Below are 20,105 nucleotides of genomic sequence, written 5' to 3'. Positions count from 1 at the left end.
AATCTATCCTGTGTGAAGTCCACTTTTTGGGTTTTTGTGTGTGTGTGTGTGTGTGGGGGGGGGGGGGTTCCCCATTTGTTCATGTTTTACTTTATTAAAACACAGTTTACAGCAGTTCTGTGCAATCTAATGTCTAATAAGAGCGTAAAAATAAAACATAATTGATGTATACCGCCTTTATGCCTGAGAAAAGTGAAAAAAATTGAAATTTGACAGCCTGAAATTTGTTTGCCCTCTGCCTAGTCCCAGAGGTCAAATCTGAAATGTCTCCATGTCTAAAAATAAACTTCATGGTTTATAGAAACACTGGAGAAAGTTTCACGCTTTAGTCATAAAATGCACAATACCTTCCATATACGAGCTCATCTGCTCTACTAGTAGCAGTAAAAGAATGAAACGTCAACGATTTTTCATAATTTTTTGGAAAATATATATTATTGAGGACTTGTGGGCATAGCTAAGCCATTTGTTTGCTGATAGACCTAGCTGACATCGTTTTCTGGAGGAAGACAGAAGCGGATAGAACTGTATCATTGATTTACTGTCTCTGTCTCATAAGATTTCATCATTGCTATGTAAGTATTACTGCTCAAAATATTTCGGTTATATACGTTATTTTTGAAATTGAGTGTCTTTAAATAGGTTAGTGGTATTATATAATGTGGATATATCTATAAGCTAACGCTGGTCACACACCAAGACACCTGCCCAGTTCTCCACTGGTTCTCCTCACACCACAACTCAATTTCTCTCCTCTGACCGTTATTCCTTCTAACTCTTGTCTGTTTCTGGTCTCTTGGACGCCTAAGCAGGCTCATAATTATAAGGCTGTGGTCCGTCATATGCATTTGCATAAACATTTACAACCTCTTCAGTGTCCAAAACTAGTGTTGAGATCCATTCTTCTTTATTGTTCAACTTGACCGACTGATCTCCCTTCTGTTACGTCACTTCCGGTTTGGCGATTTTTTTTTTATTGAACAAATTCTCATATACAAACAACATGGCTTTCAGATCTTCGCATCAGACCTATATGATCAGGTGCATACAATAAAAAGACAGAAAAAAAGACAAATCAAAACAGACAGAGATTGAAATGATATTAAAATAAAATATATACAGTGTATATATATATATATATATATATATATGTATATATATATTTACGGGCTAGGGCTTTTTTGTCAATCATATTCTTCTATTATGCTAAAACGTTCCATTGCATTTTTATTTTTCATGACTTTAAGGGCTTTTATATAAGAAAGAAACTCATTATGAAATAAACTAAACCTAGTTTTCACTTTCATATACTTTGATTTGTGTATATAAAATTTTCCAAGAATAAGAATGTTATTAACCAGCAAGTCATCTTTGTTATTGTCCATGATGAGTCCATAAACAATGTCCTTTTGAGAAAAGTTTTCAAGTAGAAAAACCTTTGGGTGAAGCCAGTCATGTACATCAAGCCATAAAGCTTCAGAATACATACATTGGAAAAATAAATGATCAGTAATTTCAGTATCATCGCAAAATACACAATTCTTGGTTTCAAATCCAAATCGTTGTGACAGTTCACTGGATGGATACACTCCATTTAAAATTTTAAAATGTATTTATTTTGTTTTGGGAGTTATAGGGAATTTGACATATTTAGTTTGTAACATGTGAATAGTTCTTTTTGAACAGAATTGTGAAATTGAGATTCTGTAAGATACTATAGGGTATGAAATGTTATTAAACATATTTCTAATTGTTTTGTTTGGGATTTTGATTACACATAGATTGGGACAGCCTCCAACTAAAAGTTGTGGGAGACAAGGGGTGATAGGAGTAGAATTGGTTAAAATTCCTTTAATTAAACAAATAATAGAATTGGGGATAGCTTTAGTTATTGAATTATGATTGCCAATGAAATCATATCTTAATTCTTGTATGAAATGATACTGACACTACTATCAGTGAGTCAGTGAGTGAGTCACCGACCAAATACCTTTCTCCATCCAGTCCTTGTTATACAATGATTTGTTTTTTTTACCGTAATATATCTAATATTCCATATTGGTGTATTATGTGGGGTGAAATTGTGATTGTATAAGAGTTTCCAATATAAAATGGCCAGCTGGTAAAAAAGGGATAATTTGGGAGTCTTTGAATTGTGAAATTACATTTAAGTAAAAATTCTATACCTCCCAATTTCTTGAATATTTCTCTGGGAATATGGTACCAAATGTTATTGTTGTTCAGAAAAGATTTTAACCAATTCATTTTCAAGGTTCCATTTATAAAATCAAAATCGATAGCTTGTAGGCCTCCATCTTTAAATTCTTCGGTCATCTCTGCTCTCTTAATATAGTGAATTTTCCTTTTCCAAATATAATCAAAATTAACCTGATTGATCTTTTTAATAGCTCTATTTGGAATAGCCATTGAGTATGCCAGATAAATACACCTTGAAATGCTTTCCATTTTAGTCAGAAAGATTCGACCCAATAAGCTAATGTCTCTCAATAACCATGAGTTAAGTCTAGGTTGGCATTCATCTACTACCTTCCACACATTCATATTTTCATTTTCAGTTGAATCTTTAGATATATGTATGCCCAAGTATTTAACAGTGGATTTTATAGGAATGTTGTATGCCTCTGTTAAATGACTTTGATGAATTGACATTAACTCACACTTGTTCAAATTTAGCTTTAGACCAGAGGCTTTGGAGAAAGTATGAATCAATTGTAATATCTTGGGCACTTCAGTTAGCTGCTTCATAAAGAAGGTTTTATCATCTGCTAACTGGCTAATGATTACTGGTTTCCCAAGTACATCTGAGAGAGCAATATTTGAATTTTTAATAAAGATAGAAAGCATTTCAGTAGCTATTATAAAGAGAAATGGAGAAAGAGGACAACCCTGTTTAACCCCATGTTTGATTGTAAATCGGGATGATGTACCTCCTGGTAAAGAGATTGAACTATTTGTATTTTCATAAAGAGATTCTATAATGTTTCTAAATTTATCCACAAATCCTAATAACCTTAAACAATGGAAAATTGAATCAATTGAATCAAATGCTTTATAAAAATCAAGAAATAAAATAAAACCGTCATCTTCTATTAAATGTCTATAATCTAAAAGATCAGCACTAAGCAAATATTGTTGTGAATGGATCTACCCTTTATAAAACCAGATTGGAATCACTTATAATTTTATGTAGATTCTGTTTTAATCTATTAGCATAAATCTGGGTTACAATTTTGTAGTCGTTGTTCAATAATGTGATTGGTCTAAGATTATCTAATATTCAGGGGCGGACTTTACCATTAGGCAAAGGTCGGCAATTGCCTTAAGCCCCAAGCTACCAAGGGCCCCATAAAACGCCTCATAAACTTATGGTTAAGAAAGTTTTTTTAAACTTTTCGCTAATTATGTCTAAAATCCATATGCTAAAATGGCATCAGAATGCCTAATTCATGAGTGTCTCAGGGGCCCCCCCTCAGTCCCCACTACATTGGACTATTCCATGATCTTACGCATCTGCAGAAATGATTCAGGAAGACAGTAGCCAACTCGTGTAGAATGATGAAAAATAAAGCGAAGCTACCCCAGCGGTGCTGAAAAAAGTAAACAGTTTGTAGCAAAACTGCCAAAGGTAACAACCTTTTTCACGGCGGCTACTGACGACACTAGCATTACTACAGAGCAGCAAGAAGCCGCTGCTTGCGCTAGCACTAGTGTTAGCATTGCTAATACTAGTAGCAAAGAGGAGCTACCCGTTGCTGCCAGCAGTGCCAGCCCAGGTTGCTCAAGCGATGCTGCTGCTACATGCTGCAAGACAACCTTATAGGATCCTTCAACTTCGACTGGAGATAGTAACGGAACTGACGAAGATGGCGATACAGATAATAATCAACAACTAGTAAGTAGCAGTCACCCTACTAACCAATGTGTTACACTTGAAGATGACCCAGCACTCTGGCTGAAACAGCTGTCAGACAAAGAGCGCTGCTCAAAAGTGCAGAGAGGACCAGTTCAGGTCAAGGACAGGATTTCATTGTGTGGTACCATGTGTTGTTCTAGATAAATAAAGTGAGCAAGATCCTGCAGAGCCCCAAAGTTTCAGTCGAGAAATCAGGGTAGTGACAGAATTCCTTCGAGATCATGGATTCAACTCTGCCAAAACAGATGCCAGGGAGATAGCAGAGAGGCTTGAGGTGGAGATGAGCTGGCCAGAGGTGCGTCAGAGAAAAACAACTGGACAGTTTGAGTATGAAGGAAGAGAGCAAACTCAGTCAACTGCAGAAGAGCTCTTCAAAAGAGAGTTTTTCCTGCCTCTAATAGATACAGCCCTTGTCACATTAGAGGAGAGATTTTCACACATGGAAACCTTCTATGAGCTGCATGGATTTCACTACTCCATTGACATAATGAGAAGCACTGAGAAGGGAGGGAAGCTGAATGAATGCTGCCACAGATTGGAGCAGAGAATGGATGATATTGATGCAGAGGACCTGAAGCTTGAGATAAAGGGTGCAGTTAGATCCTTCTACACACATATCTCATCACCATCTGAGATGCTTGATTTTATATATAAGGAGAATATCCTTGACATTATATCCAAATCTGAGTATAGCTCTCAGACTTCTTCTCACTCTCCCTGTGACCGTAGCTTCAGGTGAGAGAAGTTTCTCATCACTGAAACACTAAAACCTACCTCAGGTCAACTATGTCACAGGACAGGCTGTCTGCACTTGCTGTTCTCTCCATCGAGCATGAAGTCAGGAAGTCACTGGATTTGGAATTAGTGATAGCACGATTTGCTGAGGCCAAGGCTCGCAAGGTCAAATATTAGTATGGCCATCTAAACTGTGCCTCCCAGCCATACACAATATAGCCTCATGGCATATGACCTAACACAACTTCTGAGAATCCATGAAAGAGATCCATCACTGTTCTGATTACTCTTGACGCAACAATACAGCCCAAGATTCCCTTCATATGTTCCCCACCCACTAAAGCTGAGTTGATTAGGGAGAGAAAGCAAGACAAACTCAACCCATGTAAATAAATAAAAAAATACATTCAAGAGAGAGGAAGAGAAAGACAGGGACAAAGAGAAAAGGTAAACATTTTTATTATTTTTGTCTCCATAATTGACCTCCTATTGTCTTGTGTTTTATCTTCTCACTTTAGTAACACAAAATAGAAGACAGAAGACCATAAACAACTTCTATCAGAGAACTTGCTGGAAAACCAAGGTAAATGATGACAACCAATGACAGATCTCCCATGTGAATGGACAATAAAGTACAATCTTATCATACAGAGATCATATTGTTCATGAAAATAAGATTTTACAGTGGGTGCATTTGTTAACCCATTTAGACATAAGGTGCCCTCTAAAAAAACATTCTAAAACCTAAGGCATTGTTGTAAACAACCTCCTAAAACCTGAGGGTTTTCTGAAACTTGACAGAATTGTCAACATTAACTAAAACCTTTATTTCTCAGCCTCTGTTGCAGATAGAAACATGAAATAAAAAAACAAGGGATGTGGAGGGCCCCATGCCTGTGTTTGCCTTAGGCCCCAAAATGACTAAATCTGCCCCTGCTAATATTTTGGGGTCCTTACCAGGCTTGGGAATTAATATTTTTATACCTTGTTTCATTGCGGAAGGAAATGTCATATTATCAGTTAAGAATGGATCTTTTAATAAGTCCCAAAAATGTCTATAGAAATTGACTGTAACACCATCACTGCCTGGAGATTTGTCTAAAGACAAACTCTCTACTGCTTTATCCAGCTCAACCGAAGTAATACCAGCATCATACAACTCTGCGAACTCATCGTCTGTACGGGGAATAAGATCTTTGATATGGTTGAAGAATGAATCAGCATCATCAATAGAGAAGGCTGAGGAATATAATTTACTATAGAAAGAAACTGTTTCCTTGGCAATCAAGACTGGATCTGTAATTACTTGGCCATGAATCAATAAGGCTTGATTGAGTTTCTCTCCTGCCTTCTCTTTTCTAATCGACAGAAATATGATGTGCTTCTTTCCCCTTCCTCTATCCATTTCGCCCTGGATCTTATGTAGGCCCCTTCAGCTTTTCTAAGATAGATTTCATCAAGTTTAGTTAGCAGAGTTTGTCATTTCTGTTTATCGTTTTCAGTAGGTGAAGTCTTATTGCAACAAGTGTTCATTTCTTTAATGATGTTAAATTCTGATAATTTGTTACTTCTGTTTAGCAATTTTCCAAAATGAATGGAATATTCCCAAATTTTAAATTTCAAGAATTCCCATTTAAAAATATAGGATGTCACAGATTCATCAGACATCACATTAGAGATTATGGTTTTAATATCATCATAAAACGATTGGCATTTTAATAAACTAGAATTAAATTTCCAGTACCCTTTGTTTCTGCCACAAACACCAGGGGGTTTAAAAATCAACTTAATAACAGAGTGATCTGTAAGAGGAGCTGCTGACATACAGCAGTCAGACACAAAGTTCATTACAGAAAAAGAAATTAACCAGAAATCTATTCTTGACTTTGTTGCATTATTTGGTTTGAACCAGGAATATTGCTTGGTGTCCGGTTGTTTAAGGCGCCAAGGATCTAAAAAGCTGTGAGTGCTACAGAAATCAGATAGGATAGGGTTATAAGAGATGTATTGACATTTGGGAGGATATCAGTCAAGCCATTCGTCATTAACCATGTTGAAATCACCCCCCATAATTACATTTGGAGTTTGATAGATGAGCTTAAGGTTTTCAATGGCATCGGAAACATCTGAAATCAACTGTCAGTTTTGAGTTAGGTTATTAAATCCATAAACATTAACCAGAGTACTGTATTGCTCATCAATGTTCAGGACGCAAATTAGCCGATGACCATTATTACTAATTCTAGATGTCACTAGTTTACCAGGTGAGTTACAGAACAGGTTAGCCAACCCTGCTGATCTAGTGGAACCGTGATCAAAAAGAATTTTATCTCCCCATTGGTTTACCCAGAATTTTTCATCCTCTGGTTTTGAGTGAGTTTCTTGCAACAAAATAAAATTAGCTTTTTCGCCCTTACAAAATAAAAATATTGATTTTCTCTTAATGTTATCACTTAAGGCCCTGGCATTAAGTGAAATACAAGAAAAAAAGACATTCATTTTGACCAAATAAGCTACCAACCGCTAGTAAATATTAATGAGTCCGACTGACTGTGATTGAAGAGAAGTGAAAAAAAGAAGCCCAAAAGATAGGCAATGTCCCTTCAATATGAAATATTACAAATAAACCATCCAACCTGTTTATTTCAATCAAAAGGCCTTTTTAGTGCTTATTCATATGGACCGCCGTCTATATATCTTATGAGCCCCCTAAGTGATTCTCTGTCCATTGATGTATCCAGCACCACCTCTGTAGTATTCCCGTTTTCCAGCTGCTCTTGCTTGTATCTTTGGCCACAGCGTTGCTCGGGACTCCCCGTCAGCCTTCAGAGATCTTCAAGGAAGCCGATCCCAAGTTCTTTACAGACCCTGGAATCCTTGGTCATCTTCCACAGCGAGTTCTGAGTGAACTGGATGATGACATGACTTGTTTTGTTTTCTTCACGTTTGCCTAGTCGGTGAACCGAGTCCACAATGTGGTTGATGTTCGGGGACCATGATGGGGAGTTTTGCAGTCTTTGATCTCTGCCGCATTGAACTCGACTGCCTTAACCATGCTAGCCAGCATGATGGTGTTCTGCTGTAGCTGGGTACTGAGTGTGTACACCTTATCAGTTAGCTGTTTTATTGCTTCCAAGACGGAATTCATTCCTTCTCTACCTTCTGTCCCTGTGTCCTTCCTTTCAGTTGCTGGTGGGTTCTTGATCGGCGAGAATGGGTCTTTTCTTTTGGAGTTCTCGGTGGAAAGTTCCGTCTTAGCAGCATAATCATGGCAGCCAGTTGCCTCGTTGCAGCGGGCTAAGATAGGGTTCTTTTTCGTCGTCATGGTGCAATCCTTTTTCAGTATTTTACAGTTAAAATAGTGGAGGGAGTATAAGCAGTTCAAAAGGACCGAATAATAAGAAATGGATGGTAAAGAATGTATAAAACTGGGACGAGCCGACAGAGCTCAAAGCATAGGTTGCACCCGGTCCGCCATCTTGCCCCGAGTCCGGTTTGGCGTTTTTAGATGCAGAAGTAAAATTCTCTCACAAAAACAACTCCAGAAGTCACTGTAGTGTATATATAAGTATATTTTTTATGACAATCTAGTTCCTACATAATTTTCCGACACATTGATTCACTGGGGTCTTCAACCTGAAATATGCTCTTTAAGAACATTAAAAACATTATTCCTGTATATTACTGTAAATAATTAAAATGCACTTTTTTACATAACTGCAACAAATTGAGTTCACTGTATGTTCATATTTCCACCGCTTTACTGGTTTGAGCCGCCATTAATTTAATGAAAGCGAGAAGGTAATTGATATGACCTATGGGATGCATCAGATGTTGCCTTAAAATTTAACCAAATTAATGCACCTTAGAAGGCCACATTTTTTAATGACTTAGGTTTGGGACATGCCTACAAAGGACAAGTGTGCAAAATTGTGAAAATGCTGCCTTCTAAGGCAGCTGACTTCATACTGGGACACAGCCGATGTGTGACGGACAGTTCTAGGAAATAATGGGTTTGTCACAGGCACATAATACTACAGTGTGACAAATGAGAAAATGAACGAACAGACAAAGACAGATGCATAGTCTATAGTCAGTTATACGTCTGGCTGAATTGCGAACTTGCTTTGTGAAACCTAAAATTCTGGATTCAAAATGTCAACAAACTAATTGGGTTAACTCACCACGTACATGACGCAGGGTTCTGGTCCTGTGTGCTTAATTAGCACTATCCTTGCCACTCATGATAATGAAGAAATATGTAAGCTAATAACAAAAATGCTACTGTTTTGGTATGGGTATTCTTTGAATTGCGTGAGAGTGACTCTATATTGTATTTTGTGCATGCAGTCTGACACATAAGGTCCAGCACACCCTATGTCTCATACAGATAAAGGAAGACTGGTGAGGCTCACTTGTTTCTGGGTTTGCTCCAGAATGTGATTCAGCTCCAGCTTGGCAGCAGCTGTTTCCTGTTGCTGGGTCTGGCGCAGGTGCTCGATGGCTGAGGCATGGACGTGATTCAGCTCCGAGCGCAGGGATGCTGCACAGGAAATGGTAGTATGGATCTCAGCCTCACCAGATTTTCCACTGATGATGCATTAGAATAAAAACTAACGCACATGGCAGTGCAAATGATGTGCTATTGTCAATGGCGTGAACACATTTAAAGGGCTATTCGTGTTGAAGTGAGAGCATGCTCTGACTACAGTCATGTTAAATTGTTGAGAGGGCGCTCTTACTACAGAGATGTTAACACTTTCAATGGAAAATGCGCTCTGACAGATAGAGAGACACTCATTGGTTACCCAGTTTGGCCTTGCCCTCATCTTCCAACTCGAAGCGCAGCGTCTGAAGCTCCTGCTCTGAGTGCTGATGCAGTGTCTCCAAACTCCGCCGGTGCCCCTCTCTCATCGACTGCAGGTCCTTCTTCTGCTTCAGTCTCAGACATGCCTCCAGCTCCTGCGCAGGTACACACACACAGACACAAATGCACACATACATGCACGCACACACAAACACACATGTGTATGAAAAACAGACAGACAGGCACAGAGAGATATACAATGACCAACCCAGTCAGACAGAAACCAATAGAAAGCAATGCAGACAGAGAGAATGATAGAGAGATAAACTCAGTGAAGCACAGGGACATACACAGACAGATAGATATGGATAAATGATTATGGGCAAAGGAAAAAAGAGACAGACATGCAGACACTGAGTAATAGACAAACATACACGGACAGAGACAAACAGTTACACAGAAAGACGTACAAGGAGACTGATGGCTTAGAACCAGCAGATCACTGGGTTTGGTGCAGCAGTGATGATGCAGTCAGTCTGGATATTGCAGGACTTCAAAGTCTGGTCATTTCAGCAGTGAAGACATGCAGAGCTGATGATCAGACACAGACAAACTGCTCAAGGCTGAATAATAACATGTAACCACAAAGCAGGGGTATGATTATGTAACTTCAGAAAGCGCCGGTAAGCCAGGATTGGGTAAAGTAAAACGGTTCTGCAGTCGCTCCTGACCAATAATCAGTTCCAGTAAATGCTAATACCAGCAGCATGTACAGATAAGAGTGACAGATCCACCCCCTCTCTTCTATCTACTTCATTCATTACAGGCCCCCTTTCACATGCTTTTACAATTTCACTGAATGGGACTCAAATGGAGGCAAGTGGTGAGGAGAGAGGGAGGTGGGGGGTTTAAAATATTCACTCTCAAATTAATACAGTACCAGTGTTTTTGGTCATGATCCTCTCCCAGAATATTAAAAGTATAACACCAACCTACTGATAATTGGCCTTCAGTTGTATTCTATTCAGTTGTATTCTTTCTTGCAAACTAACATATGCTCCATATAAATTAACATTCTAACTGTTCCGAAATTATATAGATTATCAAGCTTATTCAAGTTGTCATTCATAATATGTTATATTAAATCAATTCAAAAGAGTACATTTAACTCTGATGAAGTCCCTCAGAGTTGAACCCTATTCAAATGAACAAGCTTGTTACCAAACTCACTCCATTTTTAACCTTGTCATATGGTTTACAAGCATAGCTACCTGAAGCTAATTGCTTTTCAAGCTTATTAACTATCTAGCCAGAAGAACTCTCAACAAGGAATTATCTGTAGCTATGAATTTGTTCAGCTAGGTCATTTCTTTTGCTTTGACACAGCATTCTACTTGATGTATTACATTTGAGCTGCCTATATGGCAAAGTCATGGGCCATCAGCTTTGTTCTTCTGCTGTGCAGTCTGTGCAGATCAGAATGTTCTCCTCCTTCTTGTGAAATTGGGACATGACTATGGCACGTACAGTAACATGCTCCCAGTGATGAAACCTGGCCAATGAGGGTGTAGGGGTGGAAACAAAGAGGGGTGATGAAGACAAGGACAGTCCAAAGAAGAGGAGTCTGTGTGGGGCAGAAAACCTTGATTTCCAGCTGGTGAGCCTCCTCCTGTCTGCGGGTGGCATAACGGTGGGTCTCTTTCAGGCCCTGCTCCCTCTGCTGGTGCTCCTGGTTCAGCTCCTGCAGTTGCTGGCTCAGATGCTCCCTTTCCTGACTGAACTGGGCCTGTAATTGCTGCAGGGATTTCTGGGACTGCAACAGCTGCAGCTCCAGGCTCTGTTTGAGCAGTGATATCTGGGCAAAAAGAGGTGAAGTGGGTAGGGCTCATGTGTAGTTTCAAATTACACCTCTCGAGCCTGGTGCCTTTCTCTTAAGCAAAAATCGCATAATCTCAGGCATCCCTGGGTTGATCTCTTAGGAATAAAATTAATTTAAAAAGACTGTATGTGTTTTGTGTACATTTGTTGTAACCAACTTAAAACATTCTCCAGGGTTAATTTTTCCACTTCTGTTATTCAAAACCAATGTTTACAAACAGCTTTCAGAATGAATTGGCTGTTGCACATTGAACAGTATTGGTAAGATAAAACATAATTTTTCAATAAACAACAAGGCACCCTTTATTGTGCTGTCAAAGAGCTTGTGGGCAATTTTTGGATTCAGCCTCTCATACCAGTACACAGTGCAACATTCATATACAAATCAATACTGGTGTTGGTCTAAATGAACATAAAGCCCATTGTGTCATTCACATAGTTAAAAAATACAAGACAAAAGCACTGATATCCAAAATGTTTTGGGGACATTTATGATGTATTTCTTCACAGAGACATGTAAGACATCTTCAGACAAGCATCTGATATTACAGAAGCAGGACTGCTGTTCTCCTTGCCTTGATTCATAGAGCTAGAGTCAAACTCCATTGCTAGAGTGCCACAGTGAATGATGCTTTTTGCTGTATTTCAGCCCAAGTGATTAACTTACGTCACTGACTGCCTAAAGAGTCCTCGCAACTTGCTCTTAAAGGAAAACCCCAGCCATTGTTAGAATTTACATATTGGTAATGTAAAATGCAACCCAGGTCCTATTTTCCTGTTTTGTGTAGTATTTCTGTTGTAATTGAAATTGTAATTGTAATTGTAGTTTTTTGCAGTTAAACTTAAGTCCTGTAGACTATGTGACTTACACAGTTATATACAGGTGCAGTGCAGTTTAATAGTAGTGTGTTTTCAACTTTCTATAGTTCTAACTATAAATATCAGACCTTCATTTCAGCCCATTAGGGACAACAGGTCAGAGGTTTTGCCTGGAATCCCCACTAATCAACTTTTTACAATGCTCCTACAGAGAGAAATCAATATCCAATTTATCAAGAGGACATACTGAGTTCTGCCATGCAAGCAGCCTCAGTAGTCCAGAGTGCGGGGGATTTGGAGTATGGCCACGATCTCTGATATTGCTTTTAGCTTTTTAAATAGCATTCCCAGAAAGGGTAGGCGAAAGTAGTTATGGATAACATAGAAAAATAACACTGGAGCAGATCTGAAAGAAGCTGACTGGATAGCAAGTGAAAAATAGGACATTTTTAATAAATGAATATATATTACAAATTTCCGATAATAAACCCTGGAATTAATTTCAAATTGCTGATACACATTTACTAACAATGCTCTGTAAGTTTTTCAGCCTTTAGTTTTCTTTTAATGCCTTTACTGACTGCAGATTGAAAGGAAACCGCAAATATCTGCAGCCATTACGGTCCTCCAGGACTGAAGTTAGACAGGTTCAGAGCTACTGAGTCGCTGTATTTCTTTGCGTGAGTTTGGCTGTTAAAAATATCACATAAAAATAAATTATAAATAAAAGAAGTTCTATGATTAGGCTTCTTTTTGACCATCACTTGTGTTGCCTCTCTGCATGCATGTTGGGTCATCATATTGGCCATAATCCTAGTTTATTGGCCAACACTGATATGTATATACTAAGCCATTATTAGCCGATACTGAAATAACCTCGTATCCCATATTTATATAAATGCCTGACTGCATAAACAGCTTGCATCTGATGACATATGTCCAATATAAGCTGTATAAGGGCTCATAAATTACCTGCTCCAGCAGGTCCTCCCCTCTCCTCTGCCAGCCCTCTCTAGCAACACTCATCTCCTGGTCCTTCAGTTGGGACAGCTCTACCAGAGCCGCCCGCTTCTCCTCTTCATGTTCTTCCCTTAACTCCTCCCTCAGTTTCTTACACTCCTGTCTGTAGAGAGAGACACAGCTGGTTTTTACAAACTTTCATTTTAACAAAGTGTATCAACACATTGCTGGCAGACAATCATTATTGTCTAGGAAATAGATTGCATCCTCAATGCACTGAGCTTAGTTAAAGCTTAGACCAACACAATTCATTAATTTGTAGTACATGGTAACTTTTTTGCTTCTCTATAGCACACTTTTGAAGTACTTTACATTTATTTAGGAGTGATACCTTGAATATAATTTCAATTTGATCGGTTCTCTGAATGAGATTACATTTCAACATTTATGAGAGATTTATATACAATCCGTTTATGCAGCTAAATTTTTCTACTAGATCAACTGAGGTTAAGAACCTGCTTCAACCATACTACAGTTGTGTGTAATTTAGATAATCTTTTTTAAACTTGTCTCAACTGTTGCTAGTCAGCAAACTTAGTTGTGCGTTAGCTCAGAATCTCTGTAGTTGACTCGCTGTTGTTAGTTAAACGCGTTAGTGAAACTGTGTGTGGGGGTTGGTGTTTAATTGCCCGGTATTGTTGAGCTAATTTCGAGTAGCTTCACCTGGTGCTTATCTGCCCTAATGAAGGTAATGCAAATACGTAATTGCCACCCCGTATTTATAGCTCCAGCGAGGCAGCCTCGTGGTCAGTTCATCATGTTTATAAATCCAATTCCCTTGTGCGCGCTGCCTCGCCCCAAATGGTCTGTTCACTGCAGGCGCAATTTATCTAACCTGATCTACCCACCCTTATCCACACCTCAGGAATTCACTGTCACAGGTGGACTATGGAACTGCCAGTCAGCTGTCCAGAAAGCTGACTTCATTACTGCCTTTGCCAAGACGAAGTCTCTTGACTTCCTGGCTCTCACAGAAACCTGGATCACTCCCGATAACACCGCCACCCCAGCTGCACTGTCTGCGGGATACTCCTTCTCGCACACCCCCAGGGCCTCTGGCCGAGGCGGGGGTACCGGTTTGCTCATTTCCTTGTCCTGGAAGTTCTGTGTCCTCCCCAGTCCTAACCCTACTTCCTCCTCCTTTGAATTTCATGCAATTACTGTAACTCATCCCTCAAAATTTCACATTATTGTTCTATACCGTCCTCCAGGTCCACTCGGCTCTTTCCTGGACGAGCTGGACACTCTCCTGAGCTCCCTCCCTGAGGATGGCACTCCTGCTATTCTACTGGGAGACTTCAACCTCCCACCAGAGACCTCCCAACTGTCCAGGGTAGCCTCACTCCTCCAGTCTTTCGCCCTATCCCTGTCCTCTTCCCCCCCCCACACACAAGGCTGGTAACCAACTAGACCTTGTATTCACCAGAAGCTGCTCCATTCCCCAACTTACAGTGACTCCCCTCCATGTCTCGGACCACTTCTTTCTTTCTTTCTCCCTCTCCTATTTACTCCCCCTCAATTCATCCAACAGCTCACTCACAGTAACTTTCAGGAGAAATCTCTCTACTCTGTCACAATCCTCCCTCATCTCCACTGCTCTGTCTACACTTCCCCCTCCTGCGTCTTTCTCTAACCTGCCAGTTGATCTTGCTACCTCCACCTTCAACTCCTGCCTCTCCCAGTCCCTCGACTCACTTTGTCCTCTTGTCTCCAAACCAGCACGCTCCTCACCCCCCTACCCATGGCTGACTGAGTCACTACGCTCCAGCAGAACATCTGCGGGCTGCAGAGAGGAAATGGAGGAAATCCTGATCCTCTGATGACCTGACCGCATATCATACCCTGCTGGCGACTTTCACATCTGCCCTCACGTCAGCTAAAGCCTCATTTTTCCAATCTAAGATCAGTGCATGTGTCTCTAATCCACGCAAACTATTCTCCACCTTCTCTTCCCTCCTCATTCCTCCTCCACCCCCACCTCCCTCTTCCCCCTCCGCAGATGACTTTCTGGCTGCCTTTGAAGGAAAGGTGGCTACAATCCGGAACTCCTTCTGCCTCTGCTTCTCATCCCCTTGTTACGGGAGTGCCGCAGGGATCTGTACTAGGTCCTCTGCTGTTCTCCTTATCCTTATAGATCCCTTGGTTCAGTCATTAATTCACATGGCTTCTCCTATCATTGTTATGCAGATGACACACAACTCTTCTTTTCTTTCCCCCCCTCGGCCACACAGGTCAATGATAAGATATCTTCCTGCCTGGCTGACATCTCCATCTGGATGGCCAGCCACCATCTGAAGCTCAACCTCAACAAAACTGAGCTGCTCTTCTTCCCGTGCAAGACCTCTTTACTTCGTGAGCTCTCAATCACATTACATTACATTACATTACAGGAATTTAGCAGACGCTCTTATCCAGAGCGACGTACAACAAGTGCATTAGTTCAAGGTGCAGAGGTGCAAAAGAAACACACTAGAGTAAAGTAAAGATCGTAGTGCCAGAAGTGACACACAGACACACACACAGAAGTGCCAGAAGTGACCACATAGATCAGGATCATAGATCACGGTCGATGACACCACAGTGACTGCCTCTCACTCTGCCAAGAGCTTGGGGGTGGTCCTGGATGACCAACTGGACCTCAAGGAGCACATCAAGGCAACACCACGGTCCTGCAGATTCCTTCTGTACAACATCAGAAGGATTCGACCATACCTGACGACGCACACCACCCAGCTGCTCGTCCAGGCTACGGTGACCTCTCGTCCTTGATTACTGCAACTCACTCCTTGCAAGCCTGCCAGCTTGTGCCATACAGCCACTACAGATGATTCAGAATGCCGCTGCCCGACTCATCTACAACCTTCCCAAATTCTCCCATGTTACTCCTCTGCTGCGATCACTCCACTGGCTACCGGTCGCTGCCAGGATCCGGTTCAAAGCCCTGACCCTTGCCTACACTGCTGCCAACAGGACAGCCCCCATCTACTTGCAGGACATGGCTCGATTCTATGTGCCTGCGCGACCACTCCGCTCTGCGGCAGCAGGGCGCCTTGTAACCCCTCCCACCCGCCCAAGGGGATCACAAAGCTTCTCCACCCTAGCTCCCCAGTGGTGGAATGAACTCCCCGTCCCTCTCCGAACCTCCCCCTCACTACCCATCTTCCGCCGTGGCCTGAAGACTCATCTCTTCAGACTATACCTAGACTAACCACCACCACGCTGTATATTTCACTCTAAATCCCCCCCCCACCCCACTTGTTACATGTTGCTCCATCCCAGCACTTCTTGGTAATTTGTATTTGTCCTAATACTGTAGCTTATTCTTCTGCCTAGTTGGCTTTGCAGAGGTTAGGTCTGAATAGTGTTCACTGTGTGAACTAAACTGTGTTCTTGGTTAGAAATAGCTGTACAAAATAAGTATTGTACCTTACTGAACCTGTGTTTAGCAGTTGTCTATGACCATGAAATGCACTTTTTGTACGTCGCTTTGGATAAAAGCGTCTGCCAAATAAATGTAATGTAATAATAATGTAATGTACAGCTGTAACCCAGGTCGGAATAAAACCCAAAATATTTGCATTACAAGCACATAATATTACAATGGAGAACGGAATGCTCACCAGTTGTGTTTTGCTTTAAACAACACTTTTTCGTGGATTTATTAGGTATGTGCAACCAAAGGGAATATGTTTGGCAGAAAATGCTGAGCATTTATAAAAAGCATTTATAAAGCCTTCATTGTGACCCCATCACTGCATGTCCTCCAAAAGTTCTGGTTAGCACAATGGGTCCACCTCTTGTGGCAAGTGCTCCTTGTGTCTATTTGTGTTCAACTTCTCAGGTTCTTTTCCCCCAGCTAAACTGCTAAACAAATTGCAGCACTCTTACTGCACAACTGATTCCAGGAGCTGGCAGAGGCCCAGCAAAGTAGTCCATATGCAATCATCGGGTGACACTATGAGTAAGAATTAATCACTTCATTTTTTGAATGAATTACTGGCACAGTAAGGATCCGATCCAGAAAGTACTTTCGACTTATCATAGAAATTCAGATTCAGGGCATTGCTTATTAAGTTTCACTTTGATCTGAATGTACTGACAAACTGAAATCAGTGGTCCTCAACCCACAACTTCAACTTGCAGAATGGTGTATAAACTAAAAATGTCCATATATTTTCTTGTCAATACAAGCAAAGGACAAAAACAGCCTATTTTGATTGGATTTAAATGCTATATATTAGTGAGTCCCTAGTCTCTACAAAGATGAGGGGCCATTTTCTTAGCAGTTTCTTCAAACTACAATAACCACAAGGGAGTGCTGTGAAGAAATAACCTGCCGTAGTGCAGTTGTTGAGTGGAGAACTGCCCATATATGGAAGATTGAACTTCAGCAAAAGGCAATGCTCTCCAGAAATACGGGAACAGTAACGTGAAATTTGTTATTTTTGCTAGACACTACCGGTCAAAAGTTTTAGAACACCTCTATTTTTCCAGTTTTTATTGAAATTTATGCAGTTGTCTCAATGTACTCTGAAATTAAAGCATAGAACAAATAAACAATTGGAGATTAAAATAAATAAATTATGGAATCGTTCTGCTTAACACAGTTTATTCAAATTTTTTGACTCATCAAAGTAGCCACCTTTTGTAGATATAATAGCTGAACACACTCATGGCATTCATTCTGCAATGGAAATCAAATATTGTTTGGAAAGATCTTCCCAACACTGTTGCAGAAGTTCCCACAAATGTGTTGTGCTTGTAGGTTGCTTTGTTTTCACCCTTCTGTCCAGTTCCACCCAAACCAGCTTGATGGTGTCCGGAGACTGTGCTGGCTATTCCATTATTTGAACCCTACCGTTTTGTTCTTTTCTTCTGAGCTGGTTCTGAGATAGCCTGGAGGTATGTTCTGGGTCATTATTTTGCTGTAGGATGAACCCCAGACCAACTAGGCGTTGACTAAAGGGTATTGCATGGCGCTGCAAAATGCTGTGGTAGCCCATTTGGTTCAGGGTGCCAGTCACTCTGTGCAAGTCACCAACTCTGGATCCAGCAAAAGAGCCCCAGACCATCAAGCTTCCTCCTCCATGTTTGACAGTTTGTGTCACACACTGAGGGACCATCCTTTCACCTACTCGACGGCATACAAAAAACCTGTGTGATGAAACAAAGATTTCAAATTTTGATTCATCGGTCCATAAGACCTTCTTCCAGTCTTCAGTAGTCCACTGCCGGTGCTTCATGGCCCAGGCAAGCCTCTTTTTCTTACTTAGCCATTTTAGCAATACCTTTTGTACTGCCACACGACCTGTCAAACCTGCAGCTTGAAGTCTTCTCTTCACAGTTGAAACTGAGTCTTGCTTACTTTGACCACTGTTAAGCTGTGCTTGAAGCTGTTGTCCTGTGAGCCGCCTATCATGCATGCGGTTGACTCTCAGAAAAATGTCCTCTGATTCTGTTGTGGCTTTGGGTCCACTGAACCTCTTCCTGTCAGAGTTTCCTCCAGTTTCCAAGTGCCTTTCGATGGTGTAGGAAACTGTACTCACTGACACCGTAGCTTGCTTTGCAATTTCTCAAAAGGAAAGCCCTACACTTTTAAAGGTTATAATGGTCTGGCCGTCTTTCTTTGTTAATTGCTTTTTTATCGCCATTATGATAGAAATATACTAGGTCCTGCAGTGCAATATTGTCCAAATAATGCTTTGAAGGGTGTAGTAATACAGTCTGTTCCAACACTGATTTTATACAGCCAGAGGGTTTGTAAGTAATCAACAAAAGTTGGGTCACCTTTAGGAATTGTTTGCATCAACTTTCAAGGCTTAATTTACTTCCATTGCTGCAGAAAAGCTTTAAGTTGTTAACCCGTTAATTGTTCCCTGAAAAAGGCCTTTTATTGTAAATCTGATATTTACATTTTTTCAGTTTTTGGTAACCTAAACCTTTTTTTTTAAAAAAAAAAAAACCTCAGGCAGTTTACCACTTACCTTACGTACAATTTCAGGTCATTCACTGGACTTGAACTGCTTAAATTTCAATAAAACTGGAAAAATGGTGTTCTAAAACTTTTGACCAGTAGTGTATACTTAACCTTCCTATAATTTTAGCATTTTACTGTCATTTGTGTTGTTACGGGTCAATATGACCCAACAAAATACCCCCATCTAAAGGATATTACACTGTAGGGCAGTTGTAAGTTGTTTCTCTGCAGTCCTCTCTCTGAGGGCACAAAATACTTTATTTCTGCATACGCTCCCAAATGAGCCTGTGTCTGTCACTTTCAACATTCCAACACTATCTTCCACTTCCCTTCAGCATCACCAGATACTCATAATTCTAAGACCAAAGCTATAGATGACACTGGGGGGATTAACAACCTCCTTGAATCTAGTGGAGACATAAGCCGCGTTTCCACCAAAATTACCCGGAACTTTCAGTCCCAGGAACTACTTTACCAGGAACTAAAAGGTTCCTTCAGCCAATGGTTGTCTGCGTTTCCACCGGGGTCTAAAGTACCGCGAAGATTAGGCAAATTAGCCCACTGACGTATGAAAAAGCAACGTTGTCGTCGGTCCATCTGTCATATGATTTCTTCCGTAACCCCATACTACCACCGAAGTAGCCTACATTATTTTCTAATAACCGGGACAGCCCGGAGGGGTTTATTCCACTTATACAACGGGTTACCAACAATGACTATATATGGTTACTTTTGTATTTACTGATTTTCATATATCTCTCATATATCTCTCAAACACATTCATTATGTTTTTATGAGAACATTCGCTTTCATGTCTTGACATCCGAAGCGACAGAATGCATTCACATTTATATGTATAACTGGCAACAACAGCAGAAAACATGCACACGTTGTAAACAATTTGCTGTTTGATTACTTTCTCGTCGTCAATTCCA

The 20,105-nt window shown here is 40.5% G+C and overlaps 1 protein-coding gene across 6 annotated transcripts in view; it reads right to left on the bottom strand.

Annotated features, from left to right (window-relative positions):
- LOC118229507 (protein FAM184A-like) overlaps nucleotides 1-20,105 on the bottom strand; it is a 142,389-nt gene that overhangs the window by 46,509 nt on the left and 75,775 nt on the right. For all 6 annotated transcript variants that reach the window (XM_035421500.1, XM_035421539.1, XM_035421518.1 and 3 more), the window contains exons 9-12: nucleotides 13,146-13,296; nucleotides 11,119-11,331; nucleotides 9,478-9,631; nucleotides 9,085-9,212 (exon numbers count right to left, since the gene is read on the bottom strand). In XM_035421500.1, the coding sequence (XP_035277391.1) occupies nucleotides 9,085-9,212; nucleotides 9,478-9,631; nucleotides 11,119-11,331; nucleotides 13,146-13,296 (646 nt within the window). The remainder of the gene's footprint in view (nucleotides 1-9,084; nucleotides 9,213-9,477; nucleotides 9,632-11,118; nucleotides 11,332-13,145; nucleotides 13,297-20,105) is intronic.

Source organism: Anguilla anguilla, chromosome 1 (assembly GCF_013347855.1).
Source record: "Anguilla anguilla isolate fAngAng1 chromosome 1, fAngAng1.pri, whole genome shotgun sequence".
Taxonomy (NCBI): Eukaryota; Metazoa; Chordata; class Actinopteri; order Anguilliformes; family Anguillidae; genus Anguilla; species Anguilla anguilla.
The sequence above is the reverse complement of the archived record's forward strand: the minus strand, read 5'-3'. Positions and strand labels throughout refer to the sequence as shown.